At 46.4% G+C, this 20,061-nt stretch overlaps 1 protein-coding gene across 1 annotated transcript in view; it reads right to left on the reverse strand.

Annotated features, from left to right (window-relative positions):
• Positions 1–14,785: 14,785 nt before the first annotated feature.
• Positions 14,786–20,061, reverse strand: part of smad6b (SMAD family member 6b) — a 29,929-nt gene continuing 24,653 nt past the window's right edge. Inside the window, exon 4 of the mRNA XM_083654260.1 lies at positions 14,786–15,677. Coding sequence (XP_083510386.1) covers positions 15,136–15,677 — 542 coding nt within the window. The 3' untranslated portion in view covers positions 14,786–15,135. The remainder of the gene's footprint in view (positions 15,678–20,061) is intronic.

Below are 20,061 nucleotides of genomic sequence, written 5' to 3' on the forward strand. Positions count from 1 at the left end.
GGAGGGCCACGGGACATAAAACACATTACCCAAAATATGAATTTCATTACATCTCTCGCAAACACATAATTCAACCAGAATCAGCAGAGCCCAATAAAGGCCTTTTTTTCCCCCTTTTTTTTTTTTCCAATTTGCAGCTTGCTCTGGGGCAAGTTACGGAGGAACGAACAGCAGTAACACACAGATACCGGTAAATCTGTACACTTTCCAACGCAGGAGTGACAAGCTACAGCATGTCAGCCATTCAGGAAGAATGCAGAAGCAAGCGTAATGAGGATTTTCTCTCTCTTTTTTCTTGCAAGGCGCCTGCTATCCTGCTTATCCTGATTTTGAGGAGCCCTGAGGGCAGTTATTACAGCATTTATATTAATTCCCCTGAATTGCTTCATTTTGTTCATACAGGCCAGAGAAAAATCTCAAGCAATTAGAGGAATGCTAGCGGAGAGAGGAGATGCACTCTGTAAAAACATTTGCTCAGTGATGGCGTACGCATATAGGCTACCGCACTGATGTGTTTGCTACTGGAAGGGGTTTATATTGTAGCCTCTACATCAGGCATGGGCAACTTTGATGATAGAGGGCCACAAAACAATGTCCTCGCTACCAGAGGGCCAGATTGTGACCGTGCACTTCCCCAAGTAGCCTACTGTAACACCATCACTCCCAATTATAGTTACTAATTTGATGAAAAGGAAAAATGTATTATACCAACATTTAGATTTTTTATTTTAAAATTGAGTAATTCTTCCATTCAGATGACACCAGAAACTTTGCTCTAGCTTTAAAACAGCCCGCTACAGCAATTTGATGGGGTACATCACCCAGATTAGTAATGTTGCATGTGCAATGTGCATCCTGGATATAGTTTGTTACAATAGCGTTAGCTCAAATGCTAATGTAAAACAGTATGTGGATGGACAATGCTAACGCCATTAGCGCCATGTTCTGGGATGTACAGTAAAATAAAAACACAGATTTGGGTGGTCTAACCTAACCTCACCAAAAATGTCTGCCTTGTAATTTTTTCTTCTTTTTTTTATTGACCCAGGGGCCACACTGAGTGAGGTCGGGGGTCACATGTGGCCCGCGGGCCACGAGTTGCCTACCCCTGCTCTACATAGTGAGAACTTTCTTGTCCTATTGATGTATGAGATCCCAGGTTGTCAGCTGTATGCAGAGTTCCCACACATCAAATTCAAGGACTTTCTGGGCCCAATTCCCTCAAATTCAAGGACCCAACACGGCATAGTTTGAGACACGGATGAAGATGAATTACTGTTACAACACAGAGAGAGAGAGAGAGAGAGAAAGAGGCTTGAATGTGTGAACAGTGAACACTTCTCAACTGTGCTGTGTTGCACCTATAACATTAAGTAGAAAAATTGCCTATCAAAAGAACTTCAATTTCTATTCCTGCACAAAATATATAATGTAAAATTCAAACACTTTCAATGACCCATGTCTATTTCTGTCTATTTTCAAATGGCTGAGGCTGACCTGGCTCCAGTAGCTGCGGGCTCATTCCTATTAGGGATTGTTGGCCATGTTAATGGCTGTAAGAACATCATCAGAGCCGTCAGCTCTGACAGGCTGCCGCCACTCGTACCTGCTGCCACAGGCGAGGGGATGGGCCAGCGCATAAATCTGCCCAGGAATCCGTGAGAACCGCAGCATGGCGCGCAAGCAGCAGCAATAAGAACTGACAACGAGCAGCACAGGCAACACAGCAAGTGTACCTCCTGCCACTCTTCATCTCAACAAGCATACGCTGGTGGAGAAGGAACACCGATCTGAAACCCAATGCATGTAACACATCCATTATCTTCTGGATTGATCGACAGGATGGATTGCACCATCCATCCATGCAGTGGTGGTGGAGGGCCAGTCAGATGAAGCTTTGACAGAAGAGGCAGATTAAGAACTGCTGGGAATCCCCCCTTCTTGTCTGAAACCTCTATTCATATAATATTTCCTATGACATGTGTCCATTATAGTTAGAATCGAATAGAATACAGTCAACAATATGTATCTCAATCAGACTCACACACTATAGTTACACTTGTATCTTAGCTTAGAAGGGACATACTAATACATTATAGTGTCTCACCAGAACAATGTAGCTCTCAGTATTTATTTTTCACCTTAAAGCTTTGAGTTATCATAATACATACTCTCATAAGCACATCTCTCCATGGGCATCTCCATGATAGCTAGGTTCCGTTGATTTTGTTTTTCTCTTTGCTACAGTGAGCCAATGTGTGGGTTAATGGATGGGGGAGGGGTCCTGCAGGGTGGGGGGTTATGAGTGAATTTGTTTGTGTATGTATTTTGTATTTTCTGTGTTTTTGTTCATGTCTTGTGGTTCTTGTTTTGTTGGTATGTTAAAAATTAACAAAGAAAAAGAAATTGATCACACAAAAAAGCACATGTCTCTTTATCACACTTTCAATCCCCGCACAATTTCATCTCACATGACCTCACAGAAATCCTAATCTGTCATGTCCTGTACTAATGTCCTGCCATGTCAGCAATGCAACTGCCTCCATGAACGCTCCGACTGTTCATCCCACATGTAATCTCTGTACCACAGCTTACTGTACTGTACAATGCCTCAGTACCAACACTAACTTATCTATTATGACGTCCGCTCTCTGTACGTCATAGCATAAAAGACTATATATATATATCAGTCTCTTCCTCTTCCAAAGAAATGTATCCATGCACCATGCTTGCTTGTTGCATCTCTTCCTCTCATGAGACCTTAAAAAATCATATTAAGTATATTCAAGTAAGCCAAACCTCTGACTCAAGAACTTTTATATTCATTATTTCTACATCACTGCCTTTCTTGCCTGTTTAACTCTTCTCTGCCCTTCAGTTCCCTCTCCCATCTGCATTTTCTGTCATTTTCGACAGAAAATGTGCTCTCCACCCTCTATCTGCTTCTCCCCATCTTCCATCGCCCTGTCTTTCTCCCGTGGGCTCCTCTCCCTCTCTCCGCCTCTCCCCTGCTCTCTCTTACAGCGAGGTGCTGACAGAAGTTAGCATTCACAATCTTTCTGTGAAGGCTTTAACAGGAGCCAGATGAAAGACAGCAGCAGATTAAGATGTTAAACAGCCTCACATGGGATGGCACGGGAGAAGTCAGGCAGTTTGGGGCTGCAGTGCTGTGGAAGAAATGGAGACAAACAAAGGCCCAGGAATGTCAGATGGCGATCATGTTGCACGGCCCTCAAGGAATAAGACGTGTTATTAACACTGGCTGCTCTCGTTGGCTGGGAAGCCCTCGCCCCTCAGGGGACGCTTATGTTCTCAGGGGACCCCCTGGCCCCACAAAAGCACTGAGCTTAGGGACAGCATATCACACCGTCCCCCTGTTCTGGACACTGAGCTTAGGGACAGCATATCACACCGTCCCCCTGTTCTGGACACTGAGCTTAGGGACAGCATATCACACCATTCCCCTGTTGTGGACACTAAGCTTATAGGGACAGCATATCACACCGTCCCCCTGTTCTGGACACTGAGCTTAGGGACAGCATATCACACCGTTCCCCTGTTCTGGACACTGAGCTTAGGGACAGCATATCACACCGTTCCCCTGTTCTGGAGACTGAGCTTAGGGACAGCATATCACACCGTTCCCCTGTTCTGGACACTGAGTTTAGGGACAGCATATCACACCGTTCCCCTGTTCTGGACACTGAGCTTAGGGACAGCATATCACACCGTTCCCCTGTTCTGGAGACTGAGCTTAGGGACAGCATATCACACCGTTCCCCTGTTCTGGACACTGAGTTTAGGGACAGCATATCACACCGTTCCCCTGTTCTGGACACTGAGCTTATAGGGACAGCATATCACACCATTCCCCTGTTCTGGACACTGAGCTTAGGGACAGCATATCACACCGTCCCCCTGTTCTGGACACTGAGCTTAGGGACAGCATATCACACCATTCCCCTGTTCTGGACACTGAGCTTATAGGGACAGCATATCACACCGTCCCCCTGTTCTGGACACTGAGCTTAGGGACAGCATATCACACCGTTCCCCTGTTCTGGACACTGAGCTTAGGGACAGCATATCACACCGTCCCCCTGTTCTGGACACTGAGCTTAGGGACAGCATATCACACCGTTCCCCTGTTCTGGAGACTGAGCTTAGGGACAGCATACCACACCATTCCCCTGTTCTGGACACTGAGCTTATAGGGACAGCATATCACACCGTCCCCCTGTTCTGGACACTGAGCTTAGGGACAGCATATCACACCGTTCCCCTGTTCTGGACACTGAGCTTAGGGACAGCATATCACACCGTTCCCCTGTTCTGGACACTGAGCTTAGGGACAGCATATCACACCGTTCCCCTGTTCTGGACACTGAGTTTAGGGACAGCATATCACACCGTTCCCCTGTTCTGGACACTGAGCTTAGGGACATCATATCACACCGTTCCCCTGTTCTGGATGCTCATTGACACTCACTAACCGCTATCGAGCCACTGCAGAATGGACTAAATCCAGAGCTTTGGTGAAGTTTGATGCGGAGTAGTTTGCGATTTATTTTTTATTTCATTAAGAAAATATATAATTTTTTCATCTTTTTCACCTTTATTTTATAGTTAAAAAAAGAAAGACTCGGAGATGACATGCATCAAAGCTCTTGGGAACCCACCCTAAGTAAATTCAAAGACGCTAACAACATTTAGCTGTGTTACCAAATTGTTAGTTGATTGTTACTCATATAAAACAAGTGATAAATCACTGCTGAGATATATTGTGTTGCTGATCCATAGTATTGAGCAGAGGAGCCAACAGTTCCTGGCCATACGCCACTCCTCTGCTGCAACAATGTTGGCAAAGAGGTGATCTAGGATGTACAGTTATACGGGTTTGGGCTGCCAAGTCTGACGTATACATACTTGCACTGGCAAATAATACGATGTTCCATAAACCTTATAAAGTAACTGTTGGAAGAGAACATCCTAAATATGGATTTTAACATCCAAGCCAATCCCAAAGCCTTATGTAGGGTTGTAAATGTCTTGCACATAATTCGTATTTTCACATTGTTCACAAAAGAGTCCCTAAGACTAAAAATGCGATGAAGCAGAAACAATACACAGTAGTGAACTTGGAGACATAATTTAAATTGATACATTTGTATTACAACCACCAGTGTTTGAAACAAAAGAAGCATCACTTAAATCTAATTTAGCGATTTACTTTTGCCTCATTCTACCGGTACTTATATTAGTACATCCAAGTTCAAACAGTGAAATAAACACTGTTAAAATAATGAAAAACACTGTGTGGCTGATATCCCTCTTCCCATTAAAATCGCAACAGAACAATTACACAGAGAAGTCAGTTTTGTTTAGCAAGACTTTAACATTGAAATAAAACGCCCCGGCACAACAGTCATGCAGCCAGGCACCAGGAGCAGTTAGAAGCTGCTGCAGTGGTTTGGTTTCCCTCACTGGATTCCATAGCCTCTCCTCCAGTGAAATGAGAAGGAGCCCTGGTTTTGGCCCTTGTGGACTCCCACCCACCCTCTGAGCTGATTGTGAACGGCATGCACACAGTAACGAGCGCTCGGTTTGATTTGGAGAGCCAACTGCTTTCTACATCTGTGTGTGTTTTTCCCTGCATCTCGGGCGTGAATATGAAACATTCGCTGTTTTTCACTGTTCGCTCCTGGGTTTAGTTTGATCGCTGGATAGTTCGTTTTTGTCTCATCGTGAGATGTACCTTAATTTGGAGCTGCCTATAGGCTGAATGAAACAAACGCACTCAGAGGCCCATACACAAACACATGCATGTGTCCACGCATGCTCATACACATGCACACATGCATATGCACATTTATGCACGTGCATGCACGCACGCACGCACGCACGCACACACACACACACACACACACACACACACACACACACACACACACGCACACACACACACACACACACAAACACACACACACGCACACATTCCAGGCCCCCACTGGCACTCATACGCTCAGCAGGTATGTCAGTGTGGAGACAGGCTGTGGTGTGTGTGTGTGTGTGTGTGTGTGTGTGTGTGTGTGTGTGTGTGTGTGTGTGTGTGTGTGTGTGTGTGTGCGTGCGTGCGCGCGCGCGGTGTGTGTGTGTGTGTGTGTGTGTGTGTGTGTGTGTGTGTGTGTGTGTGCCCCTGGAATGCGAAACCTGACCTCTGGGCTGGAATTGGAGCCTCCTCACTCATCTCCACTCTTCTTAGAGATACGCTCGAAAAGCCCCCTCTCATAGCTGGGCCTTGCACTAGCCAGCAGAGTGCTGCTTAAACAGCTAAATAAAGTCATCTTCAACAACTGATGTTTCGGTTTATCTTTTGCATGGCCAAATCAACATGAGAAATCTTAAAACGCACTCAAAACAAAACAAGTACTACCAGGAGAGGACCTGGCCTTTCTGATTGGACCCGTCGTCAACAGAACAGAACCAGCGACGTGGACATCTCGGCTGGCTCCTGAGGAGAGGAGGAAGAAAGCCCACATGGTGGAGCCTAACCGCCCCATCAGCCCCAGTCCACAGAACCACCAGCATCGCAGGCCAAACCTCAGACTGGAAGCTTGGAAGGCAAAGCAGTGTGACTGCATTTCCTGAGTCCACCCCATTTCAACTCACAATATGGAACATATTAGGAGCCCTGCAGAAAAAAAAGGGGGCCGCGTTCCTAGATCTTCTCTTTTACAGCCCTTTTGAAAAAAAAGAGAAGAGAAGAAAAACTCAGTCAGACTTCTAAAAGGACAAACTGGCCTATGGAAAAAAAAAGTTGTCGAGTTCTTGGCTGAATCAATGAGCATGACATACTTTAATACACAGGATTACTTTTCAAAACATATGTGAGACTCGGTGTTAAGTGGATGTATTTGGTATTACTTAGTAGAAAGTATCAAAGTGATCGTAACGTATGAAACTGATCCATAATAGGTTCTCTTAATGGGTCGAACGTTCCAAATATCTACAAGCACACGCAACCATGTATACAAACCTGTCACCCCCAGTGCAAAAGGAAATTACTTCATGTATTATTGCCTCACAATTGAGCTAGAGGTGTCTGATGGGATTTGATTATAGCCCATAAGGACACTAAAAACTCGCACTTCCAGATTCCATAACTCCTTCTTCCCAAGGGCCATCACAATACTCAATAAATCACAATCACATCCCAAATTATAAAGTATAAAGTATTATGCTGCTGTCATATGTGTGTATATATGTATATATGTATATATGAGTATATATATAGATTTATATTGCATATAGTTATTTATTACTATTACTACCATTACTACCCTATTTATTATTATTAAGTCTATCTACTATGGGGTCTGGTGAATCGTTGGTGAATTGTCTGGTTGTACTGTATGTCTGCACAAAGGGGAGTTTGCAACTGCAATTTCGCTGTATGATTTTATTATGCAATGACAAATAAACTACTATTCTATTCTATTCTATTCTATTCTATGAATTAACCTTTGACCTTTTCACACAGAACACTACAAACGCCGTTTTCCTTCTTATCAACAAAGCTCCTCATACAGAAATAAAGGGCGAATGCTGTCTTTCTCTCAAATAAAAATAGAATATCCAAGAACGTAATTGGAGCTGTGTCTGCAGTGAATGGAGTCTTGTCCCCTGGCAGGGGTTAATTGAAAGAGCAATGCCTTTCTGATGTGAAGTGAGAAAGCCGTCCTTGGTTAGATTTCGGACAGAGAAAGACGGATCCGCGGTCTGCCTGTTTCCAGTTAAAACAGAAGCCTGCGTTCAGTCAGATGTGTCTCATATTGTTGGAGTGGGACTTCACTCTGCCAGCCTCTCGGCCTCTGCCTTGGAACTACAGCCTGCAAACAAATGACACTCCACAGCACGGGGTTTACAGAAAACCTTTTCTCAACCTACATCGGTTGAGAAAAGGAATGTAAAACAGGCTTATACTTTTCTAAACGGATTAAACATTTGACAAAACACCTTCGATATAGCCTAGCAAAACGGCATAACAAGGACAATTGTACTCCCTTCATCCAAAGAGACATTGGAGTTGGACAAGGTGAGGTGGAGATAGGCTGTTGATAACTGCTGTCAGAATTCAGCCTAAGGTTGTATGCGCGCGTGCGTGCGTGTGTGTGTGTGTGTGTGTGTGTGTGTGTGTGTGTGTGTGTGCGCGTGTGTGCTCACACTGTGGCATTCTTTTAACCTCTGTGGAAACTCACTAAAATAAATCCTTTTCGTACGTCAGAGAGGCCCCTGTGCACCCTGTAATTACCGAAGAGAGGGTGGGATCTGTAGAGGAGCATCAGGCCTGCACTGCTTTTGGCTTCTGAAAAACCACCTAAATGCTTACTCAATGCTCTGTTACAGGCTCAGTTAAAGGCTTACTCAATGCTCTGTTACAGGCTCAGTTAGAGGCTTACTCAATGCTCTGTTACAGGCTCAGTTAGAGGCTTACTCAATGCTCTGTTACAGGCTCAGTTAGAGGCTTACTCAATGCTCTGTTACAGGCTCAGTTAGAGGCTTACTCAATGCTCTGTTACAGGCTCAGTTAGAGGCTTACTCAATGCTCTGTTACAGGCTCAGTTAGAGGCTTACTCAATGCTCTGTTACAGGCTCAGTTAGAGGCTTACTCAATGCTCTGTTACAGACTCAGTTAGAGGCTTACTCAATGCTCTGTTACAGGCTCAGTTAGAGGCTTACTCAATGCTCTGTTACAGGCTCAGTTAGAGGCTTACTCAATGCTCTGTTACAGGCTCAGTTAGAGGCTTACTCAATGCTCTGTTACAGACTCAGTTAGAGGCTTACTCAATGCTCTGTTACAGGCTCAGTTAGAGGCTTACTCAATGCTATGTTACAGGCTCAGTTAGAGGCTTACTCAATGCTCTGTTACAGGCTCAGTTAGAGGCTTACTCAATGGTCTGTTACAGGCTCAGTTAGAGGCTTACTCAATGCTCTGTTACAGGCTCAGTTAGAGGCTTACTCAATGCTCTGTTACAGGCTCAGTTAGAGGCTTACTCAATGCTCTGTTACAGGCTCAGTTAGAGGCTTACTCAATGCTCTGTTACAGGCTCAGTTAGAGGCTTACTCAATGCTCTGTTACAGGCTCAGTTAGAGGCTTACTCAATGTTCTGTTACAGGCTCAGTTAGAGGCTTACTCAATGCTCTGTTACAGGCTCAGTTAGAGGCTTACTCAATGCTCTGTTACAGGCTCAGTTAGAGGCTTACTCAATGCTCTGTTACAGGCTCAGTTAGAGGCTTACTCAATGTTCTGTTACAGGCTCAGTTAGAGGCTTACTCAATGCTCTGTTACAGGATCAGTTAGAGGCTTACTCAATGCTCTGTTACAGGCTCAGTTAGAGGCTTACTCAATGGTCTGTTACAGGCTCAGTTAGAGGCTTACTCAATGGTCTGTTACAGGCTCAGTTAGAGGCTTACTCAATGCTCTGTTACAGGCTCAGTTAGAGGCTTACTCAATGGTCTGTTACAGGCTCAGCTAGAGGCTTACTCAATGTTCTGTTACAGGCTCAGTTAGAGGCTTACTCAATGCTCTGTTACAGGCTCAGTTAGAGGCTTACTCAATGCTCTGTTACAGGCTCAGTTAGAGGCTTACTCAATGCTCTGTTACAGGCTCAGTTAGAGGCTTACTCAATGCTCTGTTACAGGCTCAGTTAGAGGCTTACTCAATGGTCTGTTACAGGCTCAGCTAGAGGCTTACTCAATGCTCTGTTACAGGCTCAGTTAGAGGCTTGCAGCACAGTAGCAGAATCATGGTAGGTCACTGAAAACATACTACAAAACAAAAATGCAGCGCTGCTTTGTGGACTGTAACACACAAGATGGCCGGCCTGATCATGAAAGCCTCAGCAGAAGTTTTGTTTCTTTCTTTCTTCTCAGCCAAAATATACTTAATAAGGTAACACTTTATAATAACGTCAGTCGTAAGCCATTTATAAGCCTTTAGTTAATGATGAACTAATCACTTACAAAACATGAATACGGTATACATTTGTAGATTATTAAATGCTATGTTAACATATCAATTTTGACTAACAGAGCTACCCCCTTGTATGTAACACATGTACGTGTCATGAATGGTTTACACTTTAGATTAGGGGATGCAGAAAGCCTTGTAAATTAATTGTAAATGATTTACACATCATTTAAAACTGGTGAGGAACACTTCATTTACTAAAAGTTTATAGATGACTTACAACACATTTGTATATGTTAACATTTATTAATAATCTACAAATGTATATTCATGTTTTGTAAATGGTTCATCATTAACTAAAGGCCTATAAATGACTTACAACTGAACGTTATTATAAAGTGTTAATAATAGTAATAACAGAGTAATAACAAAGTTGTCAATCAATCATCATCCAAACACCTTGCACACAAACACACACACACACACACACACACACACACACACAGACACCGACAAAAGACACCCAACCCACACCAGAGCACATCAATCACGCCACTTCTGATTCACGGTGCTAAATTCTGCCTATTAGGTGGAAAAATACCCAAAAGGAAAAAGTCTCCCTTCAGCCTGCCCTGCGTGCTGGCCTGTAATCCCCGCTGAGAGCGTGGATCCCCTGTGCGCTGGCTGGCATGTGTCAGCACGCCCAGTGGCTGGCATGTGTCAGCACGCCCAGTAAGTGGCAAGCATGGCGGCTGCAGGAGCCCTAATTAACACCCTCAGCCTAGGTGAAGACTTCCGTGGGCCTATGCTCAGACAGAGAGAGAGAGAGAGAGAGGGAGAGAGAAAAAGAGAGAGAGGGAGAGATAGAAAGAGAGAGGATAGAGGGAGAGATAGAGAGAGAGAGAGGGAGAGAGAGAGACATAGAAAGAGAGAGAGAGGGAGAGAGCGAGATGGAGGGGGGGGGGATAGAAAGAGAGAGAGGGAGAGAGAGATAGAAAGAGAGAGAGGGAGAGAGAGATAGAAAGAGAGAGAGGGAGAGGGAGAGAGAGATAGAAATAGAGAGAGAGAAAGAGAGCAGGAAGTGTTTCAGGCGCTCTGTGTAATCTCTCTGCGTTTCAAAGGTGCTATTACTTCACTGTGTTTTTTACTGGGGCCAGATGTGCAGGATGGGGTCATCAGATGGAGTGAGTAGTAAGCAGCAGTAGTCCCACAGCTGCCTGTTTGAAACCACCTAATCACTCTTCAATACTGATTCCGCCTCTATCGCTTGCCTCATCCCTCGTTAGCACAGTCACCTGAACAACCACGTTGAACATTTTGGGTCCGTTCTTTCGTATGCTTACTAGGAGGTGATTATTTACAACGTGTCAAAGGAACCCCAGATTCAATTGTATGTTTTGCCCTGTGCACACCTTCAGTCGAGGAGAAGGAGATGAATTGAGAAGAATCCGCTCTTGCTAACTGTGAATGTGGAGAAATAGACCTTAGGAGAGAGAGGCTTACAGACAAGAATCTACAGTCTATGGAATGTACTGAGGCTTTGGCAGGGCACAAGCCTTAATAACAGGGTTTCCAAACTCCCAGCTTTAAAAAGCAGTTGTCCACATGCAGGCTCACAGAGACTCCACACACACACACACACACACACACACACACACACACACACACACACACGCACACGTGCGGCGCTTCATGTTTGTCTTGCGAAGAAGTAGCTACTGTGTTGTTTTCTCTCTTCCATCCGTTTCCAATCAGGGCACCTCTGCATCTACAGCACGGTATGTCATAAACAGTGGAACAAAATGGCGGCTTGGTTTTTTGGGCACCGAGCGACATCTTTTTTTTTCTTCTTCCACAAAATGATTGAGGGCTGCAGCCTGCTAATCAATCCCATTCCTGAGCTCATGGAGCACACGAAGCTGCTTACATGGCGTTTCCCTCCTCTCCTCCATCTTGCTCAGGAGTTACAGTACCGGCGGCTGCCACAACTGTTCCGACTGTGGAGCCCAGCGCAGAGCAGGCGCCTTCCCAGAGATGCAGCTAGATGTGTCGTGTTGCTTGGTCTCTACCCAGCTAGATGTGTCATGTTGCTTGGTCTCTACCCAGCAGCTAGATGTGTCGTGTTGCTTGTGTCTCTACCCAGCAGCTATATGTGTCGTGTTGCTTGGTCTCTACCCAGCAGCTAGATGTGTCGTGTTGCTTGGTCTCTACCCAGCAGCTAGATGTGTCGTGTTGCTTGGTCTCTACCCAGCAGCTAGATGTGTCGTGTTGCTTGGTCTCTACCCAGCAGCTAGATGTGTCGTGTTGCTTGGTCTCTACCCAGCAGCTAGATGTGTCGTGTTGCTTGTGTCTCTACCCAGCAGCTAGATGTGTCGTGTTGCTTGTGTCTCTACCCAGCAGCTAGATGTGTCGTGTTGCTTGGTCTCTACCCAGCTAGATGTGTCGTGTTGCTTGGTCTCTACCCAGCTAGATGTGTCGTGTTGCTTGGTCTCTACCCAGCAGCTAGATGTGTCGTGTTGCTTGGTCTCTACCCAGCAGCTAGATGTGTCGTGTTGCTTGGTCTCTACCCAGCTAGATGTGTCGTGTTGCTTGGTCTCTACCCAGCTAGATGTGTCGTGTTGCTTGGTCTCTACCCAGCTAGATGTGTCGTGTTGCTTGGTCTCTACCCAGCTAGATGTGTCGTGTTGCTTGGTCTCTACCCAGCTAGATGTGTCGTGTTGCTTGTGTCTCTACCCAGCAGCTAGATGTGTCGTGTTGCTTGTGTCTCTACCCAGCTAGATGTGTCGTGTTGCTTGTGTCTCTACCCAGCTAGATGTGTCGTGTTGCTTGGTCTCTACCCAGCAGCTAGATGTGTCGTGTTGCTTGTGTCTCTACCCAGCAGCTAGATGTGTCGTGTTGCTTGTGTCTCTACCCAGCAGCTAGATGTGTCGTGTTGCTTGTGTCTCTACCCAGCAGCTAGATGTGTCGTGTTGCTTGGTCTCTACCCAGCTAGATGTGTCGTGTTGCTTGGTCTCTACCCAGCCCCCCTGTCTAATTAGGCCCCCTCTCATACCCTCTGTGGTGGCGTGTGTAATCTGCCCACTATATGTGTCTCAGCTCCTCGCCACCCCATATAATTGTCTGCCAGTTCCTCTCCAGTGGTGATGTGGGCCCTTTTCCCATAACAGAGACACAAAGGACAGCGATAATGGCCCCCAGTTGCAGGGGAGAGAGAGCAGAGGCAGAGAGAGACAGAGGCGGTAGTGGAGCCACTCCTCTGTGCTGTTTGAACTCCACACAGGCTTGGCTCCAGCAAGACAGCAGGCCTGGAGGAGGGGAGAGGACAGAGACGCTGCTGCACTCAGCAGCCAGACCTCCTCGAAGACGATGCACTCCCAATAGGAAAAAAACAGTCTTTTCTGCAGAAAATATGACTACTTATCTTAAGAGGCCCTCTCTCTTCATCGTGCCTTTCAGCTCAAAGCACATTGCAAACATGCATCTTTCAAAGCTCATCCAACACTTTTATTACGTCCAATAAAAAGGCTCGTGATCTCTTAAGAGAAGAAATCCTTCTAAAACACATCATATCCTTGTAAGTTGTACAGTTCAGCACTCATTAGACTAGAATCCGAGTGTTACTGAATGACTCTATTGCTGAATGTTGGCAGAGACCTATGTGCCCCCCTCCCCTCACTACCACCACCAATCTGACAACCCAACACCAGCAATTATGAAGGAAGCCAGCTAAACCACATCCACCTTGGCTGTAGTTTTTAAAGATTCCAGTAGGCTTGTAAAACTTCTTGGTTTCTGTGCATACATTCCAATATCACTGTGGCGGCTTCAGGCTGCCGCATCCCTGGTCAATTATAACAACGTCCATTGTGAGTCGCCGGCAGTGGAGACGAGACCTGCGACCACTGGCCGAGGATGTTGTGCTGGAGTGGGACCTCCCGACTGCCGAGCCGGTTCCCTCAAGACCCTGGAAAGTAGTGTCATCAATTCCTCCTACACTGTGTCCTCTCAACCCTCACCACCGGGGCTCCCTGGGACCTCAAGGACATCTGGTTCAGTCGAGCTCGCTCGTCTGATAACAGCTTTCATAAAGATTTGGTAATGACCCGTGTCTGACATTGAAGATGTCAATGAAGTATCGATATCATCCTTGTTATAATGGGCGAGTGCTATCTGCTGAGTGTGTTCTTTTGCTCTTAAACGGCTGCCATTACGGTTTTATTATTTATTTATTTGTTTATTAACGGCTGCCACTACTGCAGGGCTTATTCTACTCTTTAATGACACGTTGTTAACATCCAGCCATTCCTGGCCAGTGAAGTGGTCCCTCATGTCATTTCCTGCTCGGAGGAAGTGAGCAGGACAAGTAAGATTTATGATCTTTCTGTCATCTGTGCCCCAGATTGTTGACTGGGAGAAACCTGGAGCATCTCCACCCCTGGCATGAATTGAACATCAAAATGCAACCAAATGCGAAAAAGGACATAATACTGCTACTAATGTACTGTGTGCTGTGACTTGTGCTACTAATGTACTGTGTGCTGTGACTTCTGCCACTAATGTACTGTGTGCTGTGACTTCTGCTACTAATGTACTGTGTGCTGTGACTTCTGCTACTAATGTACCGTGTGCTGTGACTTCTGCCCGTTTGAATTTGCACATCATCCTTTCAGAATAATAATAAACTGGCAGGAATATTGGGAATCTTGGTGTCTGGTTGGTACAAAGCAAAGGTGTCCAGCTGTGATACTGAATGTGATGCAATGGCAAACAAAGAGCTAATGATACAGACCAAGCAAAGGGAAATATTATGCGAATACTTTATTATCAATGTGTGAATGGTGTTAGCTTTTTGTCTGGATATTAATAGTATATGAAAACTATACACCAAATCCAGGCTCATCCTAATTTTGCTGTATAATTTCTCAAATTGGTATTGAAAGATTCTTTATCTTTATATATATTTATATATATAATATATATAAGCCAAAGTGCATTTTCCGTTTTTTTCCTCTTGTCCATATACACATTGCACCATACATAAATAATTACATTGTAAAAATGACTCCGTATTTACAAGTATAATATATATTTCATATAATATATAAAACTTTATATTAAATCTAGGTAGATGATATTTGGGATAGTTTGTGGGGGGTCCGTCTGTGTTATCTATGGTTGTTGAGGAGGATCTCCAGCCAGCAGGGGCAGGAGGTGATGAACTGTCTGGAGTAGCAGGGGCCCCAGCCCTTAGCGAAGCTGATGCGCACACTGTTGGGGTCGTAGGGTCCGTCCAGGAAGTCCGCCTCTGTGGCGTGCCTCAGGAGGCACGAGCGCTCATAGTCAAACACCTTGATGGAGTAGCCCGGCATCACCTTGCGCACCACCAGCGTCCTGCTGCTGGGCACGTCCAGGGTGGGGGAGTTGACGAAGATGGGATGCTCGCTGCGGTTGTACGCCCAAACGCCGTCGGGCTCCTTGCTCAGGAGGATGCCGTAGCCGATTTTGCCGCGCGTGCGCTGAACGGTGCTGCTGCGGTGCTCCAGGTTGAGCTGGCCCAGGCAGAAGCCCGTGCCCTGAGGTAGATCGTAGAAGATGCTGACGGAGTGCTCGTACACTGTGTAGAGGCGGCCCACACGCGTGCGGTGCTCCCAGTACGCCACGTTACACCAGTGGCTCTGCTTAGGGGCATCAGGCGACATACTGGCATCTGGGGGGGGGGGGACACAGAGAGAGAGAGAGAGGGAGGGGGGGGGGATGCTCATTAAACAAAACATAAACAAAAGCAAAGGGGCCTGGTAAAAAGGAAGGCTTATGTTTAAAGGGATTAGCTATCTCTTTTTATTGTTCAGAGCAGATGGCCACACTATAAATACTGAAGGAGGCATTGTATTGAAATCTAAGCCTTGTATAAATACCACTGCACGCACATCCATCCAACACACACACACACGCACGCGCATGCACGCACGCACACACACACACACACACACACACACACACGCAGGCTACTATAGATATCCTGGGGGTGGAGGGTGTGTGAGACCAAACTGAAGACCTGCACTTCCTCCCTCTGCCTCAGGAGGGCGCCACAGTGATCAAACAACACTGACCACCCTGTAGTAGAGAACCAGTCACTGCTGCTCACACACACTTTCAAAACAGACCCTGTTTACTAAAATGAATTTAGGATTACATTCAGTGATTCAAAGTAAGCCCTTGATGCAGCAAGTCAGGGTTAGACTGAGAATATGCAGGCAGTCCTCCTGGCAACTATCTGAAACAACCAGGCTTGAGTTTACACACACACATCTTACCCAAGTGACAGTGAGCAGTGCTTAGGAGGAAAAACTTTTTCACAGAGTGAAACAAAGTTGCCATCTCATTCCCAACCATCTCTTTCCAGTAAATCAGCTTGTTAATTCAGTTTTCATGGCTGCAGTCTGTGAACTCTTTTCAGTGACAGCCCTCAGCACTCCGAAGTGAGTTACTGCTCCCTCGGTAGACTTCTATCTTCACCGTACTAAACAGACTGCCGACTACTTCTGGAGGCCGCTCGGGTCCACACGGCCGCGCGCAGGCCTTCCTCGCACATTTATATTTCCCATAAAAAGTGCGGTGAGGATGAGGAGAGCTCAGTGGCACAGAGAATTCCATGAGCTCACATCCGTCTCTTCAAGCCCTCGCGCCTGGAGAACGGGGGGTGCCTCTTTCTTTCCCCTCTTCCCTCGTCTTCCTCGCATTCCAGAAGAGTGGGGGTGCAGGGAGAGGAGGGCCAGGCAGGGGGTCCCCCTCCCCTCCCCCCTCCTCCCCCCTCCCTCCCCCTGCTGTGGGCCCAGGGACGGCATTCAGCTCCCTGACAACTTAGCACAAGCCCGTGACCCCCCGACCCCCCAGCCTTCATGCTATCAGCTCCCATTAACTCACACACAGAGTGATGCCATTATTTTGCTTCAGAGAGTCTATTGGCACAGAGGATTTAGAGCCATGACCGCCCGCCCCATTAACAAACAGATCCACACAGCAACACAAAATGCCTCGCTCTCCCCTCCCATGCAACCAAACCTTTCTGCTGAGTGACCCACACTAGTCGAGTTTATACAAAGATTAGCAAAAAACGTTGACCAGACTTGCACAGACAAAACGCCTGCTGGTTCAAGGCTCTCTGTGTTGTGGAGGTAGAGGGAGGGAGGGGGGGGGAGAGAGAGAGAGAGAGGTGGGAGTGAGAGAGTGAGTGAGTGAGTGGGGGGGATGGGGGGTGAGGCGGGGTGAGGCGGGGGGTGAGCTGCAGACAGGCTCTCTGTGTGTTTGCGCACACACTGATGGCTGAAATGACCCCCTCTCTCTTCAGGGGCCCCAACATGCATGTGCCATTAGTGAATTCCACACTCCAGCTCCTCCGCCCTGAGCTCAGCTTTTACTGCAGCGCCGCGCGGCCACACAAAGAACGCAGCCTCAACTTGTTTACGGCCCTCTCTATTGTCTCAAATCAAATGGAGCAGCCCACACATCAAGGTAAACTCACTTTGAAACTGTGCGCACACAAACACAAAAAGACCAAATGGCTACCGTTCCCCTCCTCTTTAGATGGGAAGAATATAAAGCAAAAAAACAATTTGGTCAACGGTATCTACTTTTCACACGTAGCCTGGAGAGAGAAGGGAGCCAGTGAGACTAGCGAGGACCAGGAAGAGGAATGAACAGGACAAAGGTTAGAAATGTATCTAATGTTAAGCCGGAGCCTGAGGGAAGACAATGTGCGCACCGTGAGCCAGGCCTTTTCCTGTGGCTCTGTTGTGTTAAGAGTCTACGTGTGCCTGTGCGCACATGCGTCTGTTTGGAGGGGGAAGAATATCAGTCAGCGTGTTTGTGTTTCTGCACTGAACTTGTGTGTTTTGGCTAGGGAGGGGGGTGGGGGTGCGCCGAGGCTCTGAGAGAAGAACTCATTAGGATCTCTGTAAGAAAAACAGAGCTATCACCAATCGGCAGGCAGACTGTTTGGACACAATCACCACAGCAACTATATGGCCTTCTTCACTCCCTCTCTCTTTTATGAGAGCCATGTTTCCTCTCTGTCTGTGTTTTCTGGGGCGTCCGGGTAGCAGCAGCGGTAGATTCCCTGCCTATCAACACCACACGAGAGTTGCAGGTTCAAGCCCCTGTGTTACCGTTGGTCGTCCATGCAGGCACAATTGGCCGTGTCTGCGGGTGGGAAGCTGGAATGTCAAAGACAATGGGATTTCAAGCAAGACGGCCCATCTTCATGTCACTTCATGTCACTTCCTATATTTGTTGCACATGGGTTACCACGGCCACGCCCACCTAGGAGACTCTCAGGTCTCGCAGGTCTGAGTCAATGGGAGAAGTTAACGTGATCTCAGATTATGACAGATTCTATCGCCCCCATTACCATCAAAGTAAATGTTGGGCCACATTTCCGAAGCCACATATCTTCTGAACATTCTGACACTAAAATGGCATTTTTCAGACAGACAGATCAGGAGAAAATTAAACTTGTTCAAGACCTGTCTCTGTCTCAGCAACACACTCTCGCGAGATTTGGCAACAGGAGCTCACGTTAGCAGGGAGCGATTAGCTAAAGCAACATGTGAAGTTCGTTGATATAGTAGCTAAATCTGTGGCTGGAATTCTTTTTTGAGTTTGGGAACTCACAATCTCTAGTTCAAGTTAGCTTGCTAGGTCAGCACTAACCCTGCATCACCAGGCTGGCACTGCGAGACTACCAGGCTCTAGTCCTCTCACACAACACTTCAGGGAGGAGTTGACCACGCCCATTTAGGAGACTTGCTGCTACCATTTGTTAGAATTGGCGGAGCCTGCGGTGACTCCTCTCTTTAATGGACTATCTCTGGTAATGTGTCCTGGTCGCTGCGCTAGTGCCTCCTCTGGTTAGTCAGAGTGCCTGTTCAGGGCGAGGGGAACTGGGCAGAATAGAGTACTACAGGGATGACGTATTTTTGTAGGCTTCCCCAGAAATCGTCGCCATGTTGGTTCGTAAGGGGAAAAGGCTATGGGATTTTAGAATGGGGATTTGGGTAAAATGCGTGAAATAAGGTCTGTGGTTAACACACGCTTATGTGAGTGGAAATGTGTGTTCAGCAGGATAATCTTCACAAATGAGGACCACTTTTATGACTTTTGAAGTGTTTTCTGAATAAAAAATAAAAACATTTACGCTTCAAAAGTCATAAAACTGGTCCTGGTTTGTCAAGATTATCCTGCTGAACACAAATGACCACGCCCATAAACTTGTGTTAACCACATACCTTATTTCATGCATTTACCCGAAATCCCCATTGTAAAATCCCATAGCCTTTTCCCCTTACAAACCAACTATTTGCTACTTCCCACTCATTCCTGTGGTACAGCTACTATAGGTACTATAGGTACTATAGCGTGATCCTCCCACGCGCTATGTCCTGCTGTTGAAACTCCTCACTGTCAGGTGAAAAGAAGGGACTGGCGACTGCACATATATCGGAGGAAGCATGTGCTATCCTACAACTCTACTCAGAGTGTAGAGGGGGGGTGGAGCAACGACGGGACACCCTAGCAGGAGGAATTGGCCAAGTACAATTGGAGAGAAAATGGATGGAGGGGGCAAACAACTTGATTAAAAAAAGTTTGTATTTTATGTTAAATCAAAGACATTTAAAGAGAGTTAGATCAAATTGAATGAATAGACTGGAGGCAGACCCAGGTAGGGGCCTGGAGCCAGGCAGAGGCTCAGACCAGAACCCACAGTCAGATTGAGGCGGTGAAGGGAGGGCGTATAAGACCCTCCCTTCTGACCACAGCACAGACACCCGTCTCTCCTCTACTCCATGTTGGGCTTTCAGAGGGTCTGCTGAGGGCGGAGCCGCGAGGAGCTGGGAGCAATTACTGTGCTCTGCATCCATTTAACCCTGCCACCTTTTAACAGCTCCGTTTACCCATTAGAAAAGTAGCGCATGTTATTATTGTTATTTTATTCTCAAAACCCTCTCCTCTTAGTGTCAGTCTCAGAGCGGACGGACACAGCCACAATATGGCCTCTACACTTCCTGTTCTACGGCCAGAGACACTGATCTAAG

This window comes from Poromitra crassiceps (genome assembly GCF_964638095.1).
Source record: "Poromitra crassiceps genome assembly, chromosome: 18".
Classification (NCBI taxonomy): domain Eukaryota; kingdom Metazoa; phylum Chordata; class Actinopteri; order Beryciformes; family Melamphaidae; genus Poromitra; species Poromitra crassiceps.